Consider the following 8675-nt stretch of genomic DNA (forward strand, 5'->3'; position numbering starts at 1 on the left):
GTGATTCAACCATGGATAAGTGCAATATTTATATGTGAAAAACGATTTTAAAAGTGCTTTGGTCTGGCCAAACGTGGTATCAACAGAAAAGTCTTCCTATCAGCTGCGTCGCGGTTACATAGCGGTGAAAACTGCTCTGATAAAAATAACTTGTTGATTAAAGACTTCTTACCACAGGCGAATCTGACCATCTTCATGTCCAGTAGCAATGCAGTCATCGGTTGGATGACAGGTTACACAGGAGAATGTGTTCTTACGTCCTTTCTTATTCTCTTCTTTAAGTGAAAACCTAAGGAACCATAAGGAAGCAGATGGTGGGGCTATCTGTCTTTTTACAATTTTTTTTTTCATTTTTAAAACAATAGCAACATTTTTTTTTTTACATATGTCAATTGATGCTGCCTCAGATTTTCTTGTTTTTATAAAAGTTTCAAATATACAATCGATATTTAAACAGCCTAAACTTCCTTTCAACAGACTCTTAAAAATATTATTATATATTTCACACATTTTAACAGGAAACCAAAAACAACTTTTATTGGTAAAAGTAATGCAGAGATGTCCAGAGAAGGTAAAGTCAATGTGTCCTGCTCTGTCTCACCTATTTGACTTCTGCTTTTTCAAAAAGAAGACTTCCAATTGTAAGCCTTTAGTGGAGGCCAGATATTCTCCCTGTAAAAAGAACAACAAACAGCAACATAAACAAGAGGAACCTGGCATTCAAAGAATAAGGTAAATGAGGTAAAGTGAGGCTCTATGATTTTCCTTTGCAGGTTTACCAACAGAAAATTATGTTTTCAATGTATTGACATTATTTCAATGTATCCCAGTAGATCTTCACGCTTCTTCGGTATTAAAAACCGTTGTGAAACCAAGCTGAGGATGGTACAGGTGTGCGTAGTGCGTACCGCTCGCCCAAAGGCGATGGCTGCTGGGTTGGAGCTGACGTGACTGATTACAACTGAAAGTTCCCGAGCCTCCACCAGCTGCTCTGTGCTTTGTTGTAGATGTACAGCGACCAAATGGAACATCTCTGAGCACACAAACACGCACAGACACAGTTTCAAATGACCTTAGCATCATAACAAAATAACTGCTACATTTACTGTACTTTCAAATTCTGAAATATCTACAGATTTTGTGCTGAGACGTTAAAGTCAGCTCCGGTGAGCAAACATATGCTAAACTCAGGTAGTTCAGTGATCGCAGACTAACTCTATGCTTAACCCTTTCATTGTTCTGCAGCTGCTTACAATATTAAACACTGTGTCAAAAATAGGGTTGAAGTGACAAAAACATATTTAAAATGTTTTAGTGACTTAAGTGGAGAATGGGGTGGGAGAAATGATCGATGCATCATCATTTAGACAGTAATCCATAATTAATGCATACATTTCCAATAAACATTTATTTAAATTGTAAGTTAGAGAACACAAAATACTGTAAAAGGATAATTTATGGATTGCTTGATATTTTAAATGCACTATGGTACTTGCGGTGCTTATTTAGTTTACTATGTATAATAAACTGTATATTATATATCATTTGTAAAGAATTTACTCACCACTAGAGGGTGGTCTTACAGAGGCCAATTTATAATTAGTGACGATGCATGAAGGCTCTTGTTGCTCCATTATATTCTAGTTTCCAATGCTGTCAAGTTATTTTTAGTTTCTATTCACATACCCCCTATGACAATATGCCCTACCTCACTTTGGGAACCCAGGTTCCAGACTAAAATTCACTGTCACCCATGAGTCCATCCAGCTGGCTAATATTAAACTCACTGTGGTGACCATCACTAACCAAACAAACACAGGATACAACTTTGAATCATACATGCAAACATCTTAAAATCCCCTCAAAGTAGGGCTGGGCGATTTTGCCTAAAAAAAAGATCTCATTTTTTTTAAAGAAAAATTCTAGTTTCGATTCGATTTTTTTTTTTTTTTTTCAATACACTTAAAAATTGCTGCAGACATCAGATATATTGTCAAAAGTGTAACTTTATTGCTGTGATTGTCCTCAAGACTTTTTAATTTTTTTATTTTTATTGTCCTCTAGAGTTAAAATGCATAAAACAATCCCAAAAATAAAAAGTAAATGAGGATCTATCATTCAACAATTTCAAGCTTTAACCCAGGTTTAAGCAAAAGTGCAACAGCAACTTCACAAGTAGCTTAAATTTTCTGATTAAGAAATCAGATAACTACATATTTTATAACATACAAAAATACAATTAAAAAAAATAATAAACTCTTCCCTTAGCATCACTGTGGCACACATATACCCTACTCAAAGTAACCAAATAGGGGGCTACCTCATATCACGCTATGGTAACCCACAAGGACGGAACGCGAAAAAGTTAAAAAAAACTGTGGTTGGAAAAAAACATTTTTTTTTTTTACATTTCTTTTTTTTTTTTTATAAACTCGAATTTGCAAAATCAAAAATTGATTAAATAAATGTTTTGCCCAGCCCTACCTCAAAGTAATGTGTTTTTATGTTCTTACATTTTACTCTCCTTTGAATCAGAGGATAAGGACACTGTATAAGGACTGTAGATACAGTACATCTCCATGTTGGGGAAATTCTACTACGTGATTGAGCATCTCTTTTTTAAAGAAGTACAAATGTTTAGAATCTCTATTAACAAAATACAATGGCGGGGACATGTTGTCAGCTGCAAACTGTCTGATGTTAAACTCACCTGATGTTTTGTCATTGAGCATGGGGATCGTGATGAAAAGCACTCCATTATGCTGTGCAGAGGCATAAATCGAGTAGATGGGCTGTCCAATGACGTAAGTCTGAAAGACATCACAGCAGTAACACATTTCAGGAAAAATGCCAACACAAACTTTTCCTTTCACTGGCTGGTTACACAATGGGATCTGCATGGATCTTCATATTAGCTTAAGATCTTTGACCAACCAGATGGGCCGGGTCAGGTTCAGTCTTCATTTCTATATCTTACATGGGCTTGAGTGCTGCGCTGTAAGTGAACGGTGAGGTGACGCATTTTGATTAGTGTGAGAAAGATGCACAAATGAATGTTAAAGAGGCTGCGCTCTAGAAAAAATTAATAAATTATGCTTAAAAACGACTGGTTCTTGAGCTGTGTGTGTGTGTGCGTGTGTGTGTGTGTGTGTGTGTGTGTGTGTGTGTGTGTGTGTGTGTGTGTGTGTGTGTGTGTGTGTGGATTTCAATCGCATCGAGTTGTAACAAGTTCAGGCTTGTAAAAATCGGCTTCATTTTGATTTGGGCCGTTTCAGGCCAGCTTTTGAGGCTCTACTGCACAACAAACACTGACAATCTTAATACACTCGTGAGCAGCAATGACTATCTGTTAAGCATTAGTACCTACTAGGAATGTGCGATATTTTATCGTTTGTGATTAATCGTCAAAAATATTCTCACCGGTAAGAATATTTCATCCCACGATATAAACGATAAATTCCCATGTCGGAAATTAGCAAGGGCCACTGGCCATTTGTTGCTCAATTTAGCCAAGAATGCCTATGAAATCTTGTTCCACAGGCCAAAACTGCCCGCTTGTTGTCAACGTATTATTCTCTGGAGCGGAACGCAGCGAAGCAGCCACGGTGTGCACCACGCCTCCCGCCCCCAGCTCTCACACCCACAGACGGTGGTGCTTGTCACGGCTACCTGAAGCTGCCGAGCTATGATACATCATGGACCACTACTTGGTTAGGACCAAACAACCATCCAACAAAGTGAACCAATCCAAGTTCCTCCATCAGATCCACCCAAAGTTCCACAAACACGGAGACAGAGATGAACCTGTAGCAACGATTATGAACTGGAAACTCAACTAAAACTAACTATGCTAAGCTAACACACCGACACACAGACTGGTCTAAGAGCTAACACTAACCACTCCAAATAAGGAATAGACCAAATAAAATAAACACGTCTCACTGTCATAAAACCACAGAGAGCCACCGATTTGTTTATGGTCAGATTTAACTCTTTTATAGAAGAATAACAACTAAACATGTCACACATTGTGTGAAAAAATTGTTAGCATAATATCAATGTCACTATTCATCCGTCCAAACTTTAAATTAAATCACCAGCTTAGGGCGACAGTGGCTCAGGTGGTAGAGGGTCGTCTTCTGATCGAGAGGTTGGGGGTTCGATCCCAGTACCTGACTGTGTCGAAGCGTCCTTGGGCAAAACACTGAACCCTAAGTTGCTCCCAGTGGTCGACTAGCGCCTTGCATGGCAGTCCTGTCCCATTGGTGTGTGAATGTGAGAGTGATTGGGTGAATGAGCTGATATGTAAAGTGCTTTGGGACTGCTTCAGTGTGGGGATAAAGCACGATATAAATCAAGTCCATTTACCATCAGCTTGATCTGGTTTAATTATAGGAAATCAGAGAGTTATTTGTTAACCATAACTTTATGTAACTCATAAGATAAATGAAACAAGATTCAGTAACAATAAAAACACTGATGGAGTTATTTGTGCTTTTCATGTACTTTTTTTTTTTATTTTTTTTTAAGAAAATAATTTCATTTTAAGTGAGGAAATAAATTAATTTCGTACAATCCGCATGCACTGATTTTTAATGTGTTGATGTATTCAAATGTATTTGTGTTTCTAATTGACCTGTTTACACTTTAAGTCAGGAATTGTTTTATTCATTTATAGTTTTTTATTTATCATGATGTTTATCGTTATCGTGATAAATACCAGAAAATATCGGGATAATTTTTTTTAGTCCCTATTGCCCATCCCTAGTACCTACGAAAAAATCCCTCAATACGGTGATAAAAATGATCACTGAATGTGACCAAAGCATGCTGGATCTAAAGAAAAACCTCTAAACACAATTATTTACAAACATTAAAAAATAATGTGAGAGAGAGTCATGAAACAGCAGAGATCAGAGAAAAATATGATCTTGTGTGGATAAGACTTTTTCACTTCAGATGCGATTGCGTAGTGTTGAACGTTAAAAAAAGGTTGATCAAGTGATATTACTCGATCAACCTGAGTCAGCAACAGTAGGTATGAGAAAAAAACTGACCCATTTATTATTAACCAATGGGTTCCATACATTTTAACATTAAAATTAAGAATATTCTACAATTGAATAAAATAAAAATAAAAAAACAAATTAGAAGACCCCGAAAATAACCTCAATAAATCTAATAAAAACAAATTATGTACTTTTATCGGATTTGAAATTCAGGCTGATATAAAACAATACTAATTTTTTGTTGACATCGAACCGATATCTGATATCAATATTGGATCAGAACACTCTTAGAAAGAAATCCTTACTTTAATGAGAATGGCGTCCGTGAAGTCCCACAGTCTGATAGTGCCATCCATAGAGCAAGAGTAGACCTGCAACACAGCACAAGTCTCTGTTTACAAACATGCATACATGAGAAAATACACGTTTGACACACCTCCACTAAATTAGTGTGTGTGTGTGTGTGTGTGTGTGTTAGGTTGACCATAAATTAAGGCTGAACGATTAACCTTAATCGCAACGATATTAAGGTTTTCACTACTGCGATAACGTAACTTCAGATGCTGGAGGTTTTTTCTTCCGTCTCCATCATTTGAGTGATATATTGTATATGTTCACCAATCAGAATTGCAGAGAACCGCCTACCTGGGCTGCTGGTCAATCAGAGATGGTTACAGGACACAGGCTTGTACGCGCTACAGCGAGTGTCGGATAGCGCTAACAACTACACGAGGGCTAGGGGTGTGAAAAAAAAGGATTTCACGATACATCTTGATTTTTTGTGTGCCAATTTTAAATTTGTGTATTTGTCCAATATTTCAGTGATTACAATGCTTTCAACGTGTTGCAATGGTTACTTGATGCACTTGATTTTATGATGACAGTATGACAGTGTGTAATGCCTGCAATATTTATGTATACACAGGCATTTTATTCATCTGGTCAGATCAGTGTTTAAACTCACACACTAGAATTTTTTCTTATTTTTGTGCATTGTCAGTAAATTAGTTTGTTTTATCCTTAACTCATTCAGTGCCAGCCATTTTCAGATTTTCTACCCCACTCAGTGCCAGCCGTTTTTGAGCATTTTGACTGATTTTAAAGACCCACAGAATATTCTCTACTATGAAATCTGAAAGATTGAAGCCTCTACTTTCACCAAAAATAAAAAAAAAACATTTGTTTCTGGCTCGTTCTTTTGTAATCAGCCGTTGAATAGAGCAAGTTTTACACAAATCTTCAGTTTCAGAGCAAAAAGCTGAGAAAAAAGCCTTTTTCTAAAAAAACCCTGTCAGTGACTTTAAAGCTATTTTTTTTTTGCTTTAGTGACAATTCTAACATTTAAACATTGTTTCCTTATATAGAACAAAACAAAAAAACACAACCGGGCTTTTGATGGCAAAATTATTATTATTTTGCTATCTGGGTCAGGGTCTCACGATCACAACATTATCAATAATCCACTCAGGTCCACACATGTTCTGTGTTGGTATGTGGAGCTGTGAGCAGCTGGATACGTCACAATATCACTCTGTAGCGCCATAATCTCCCTTCTTTTCCTGCTTCTTCCTGCTTTGCTGGGTAGCATCAGTGACTAATCTCATCTAAAGGTGCACTGCTGCCATCTTCAGGACACAGTTGGTCACTACAACAACCCACAGCTTAGATATTGATGAGGGACCTCCACCAGGGTGTTTTCTAGTAATCCCCGTGAAAAAATGCAAATGACGAGATATCTCGTCAATGGCACTGAGAGTTTGGATTTGAAATGACGAGATATCTCGTCAATGGCACTGAGTGAGTTAATGTTCTCACTTACAGTTGTTACAATGCCGTCATTATGTTGTCATGGTTACTTTGAGACTTCTACACAGCAGTTTCAGTGAAAAGAAACTTGTTGCACTTTATTTTATGATGTCAGTGTGTAACACTACATTTTCTTTTTTTCTGTGAAAATGTGCAAAAACAATAATAATAAATAATAAATAGGATGTTTTGAGGCAAACAGTTTTGAATGAACATATACAGCAACTTGATTTTTCATCTCTACGTTTAATTTTGATATTAACTGGGTATAATCGTGATATATCACGATAGTATCGTATTGTGACCCAAGTATCGTGATACGTATTGTATAGCAACACCCTTGCCAATACTCACCCCCAACTAGGGCCCTAAAAATCCACGTTGATGGAATCACGAAATCGAATAATGAAAATTGAATTTACTGTTGAACGCGGAAATGGACAGAATCGGTTGAAACGGCGTCACCGTGAGGGACAGGAAGTTTTTTTATGCTGAATTGTCATTCCCACTCTCATCTTGGCCGCTTTAAACAGTCTCAACCGCACTAAACAGCGTCTAAACTGGCAAAAAATTACGCAAACCATCACTGCCTCCTAAATCAGAGCCGATCAGTGCCTGCTTAACTTCAATGCGTCTGTGAAGCTCTGTCCATTTCTCATGAAGCACTGCATCGCTCCATGACAACATGATCAGCTTTACTCAGCTTCACCTGCTCAGTGTTTAAACAACATCTCATCAGAGCTACAGAAGATCTGTGGATAAAGTTGTTCTGGAAGAAACCATCGATGCTAGGATTATAGTGTCTGAAACATCGTAGATTAATGATAACTTCTGATACTGTAAAATATTTTAGCCTCTAGTGGTTGAAAAAGCACTTCTTACACATGATGTGTCTTGCAAATTTATTTTTGTTTAATCATTACGGTCTGGAATTATGTCATCAGGATCATTTAAATTAGGTTAATTTAAATCAAGTTGATCAAAACTTAATCAATAAATCTGATCAGATTCAGAAAACTATTGATCCCTGAGGAGGAATTGAGTGACAATGCAATCCTGACAGTACAACTTATATCTACCTTTTAATTATATCTTACTTTATTTTTGACAAACATTTGTTTAATTATGGGTTTTTTATTTATAAGTATTGATTTTGTTTCCTCACAGGAGTAAAAAACTAATGTTTTCTGACAAAAAAGATTATTTCTTAAAAAAAAATGAAATTTAAAAAAATGATGTGGAAAATAGAATTTGGAAAAAAAATAAAATAAAATGCATATGCATTTAAATGTATCAAATATTTTTAAAATTCGCCACCCTAGTGCCGTGTGTGTTGTGTGTGTGTGTGCGTGTGTACCTGCAGGTGGTTGGAGGGTCTGAGCACAACTCCTGTCACCACATCAGTGTGAGCTCGCAGGTGATGGACACACTCCTCAGTGGAAGTGCTGTACACCTTCACACACTCCCCTGAGGCACACAGCAGTAACCTGCAGAAGTAAACATTGTTATTTCATAAAAATAACAAGCTGTAAGTGGACAACACAGCCTGGGCATACAGAACACATGTCCGGCAGGAACCGATAGCATCAGCGTAAACAGGAGCTAAAACCACAACATTATTAAGCATGTTGCTAATGATGCTAACGCCACAGCAAGCGACAGCGGGTAAAATAATGCTCAACAAGCTGCCAAAGTTTCTCTAATTTTAATCGGACTGAAGCCACTCACTCACCTGGAGTCATCGCTTATAACAGGAGCCCTAAAGTTTATTTTACTGCCACCGCGATGAACCACGCGGATATCAGCGTGTTCCACCATGTTTTCAGTAGAGACACGGCATGGACGTCGCTTACTGGTGAC

General features: G+C 37.2%; 1 protein-coding gene across 1 annotated transcript in view; it reads right to left on the bottom strand.

Annotated features, from left to right (window-relative positions):
- Positions 1-8675, bottom strand: part of wdr75 (WD repeat domain 75) — a 31667-nt gene extending 22992 nt beyond the window's left edge. The window contains exons 1-7 of the mRNA XM_028435896.1: positions 8548-8675; positions 8173-8302; positions 5315-5380; positions 2711-2810; positions 909-1033; positions 602-672; positions 173-289 (exon numbers count right to left, since the gene is read on the bottom strand). Of these exons, the coding sequence (XP_028291697.1) occupies positions 173-289; positions 602-672; positions 909-1033; positions 2711-2810; positions 5315-5380; positions 8173-8302; positions 8548-8633 (695 nt within the window). The 5' untranslated portion in view covers positions 8634-8675. The remainder of the gene's footprint in view (positions 1-172; positions 290-601; positions 673-908; positions 1034-2710; positions 2811-5314; positions 5381-8172; positions 8303-8547) is intronic.

The sequence above is a fragment of the Gouania willdenowi genome, chromosome 21 (assembly GCF_900634775.1).
Source record: "Gouania willdenowi chromosome 21, fGouWil2.1, whole genome shotgun sequence".
Classification (NCBI taxonomy): domain Eukaryota; kingdom Metazoa; phylum Chordata; class Actinopteri; order Blenniiformes; family Gobiesocidae; genus Gouania; species Gouania willdenowi.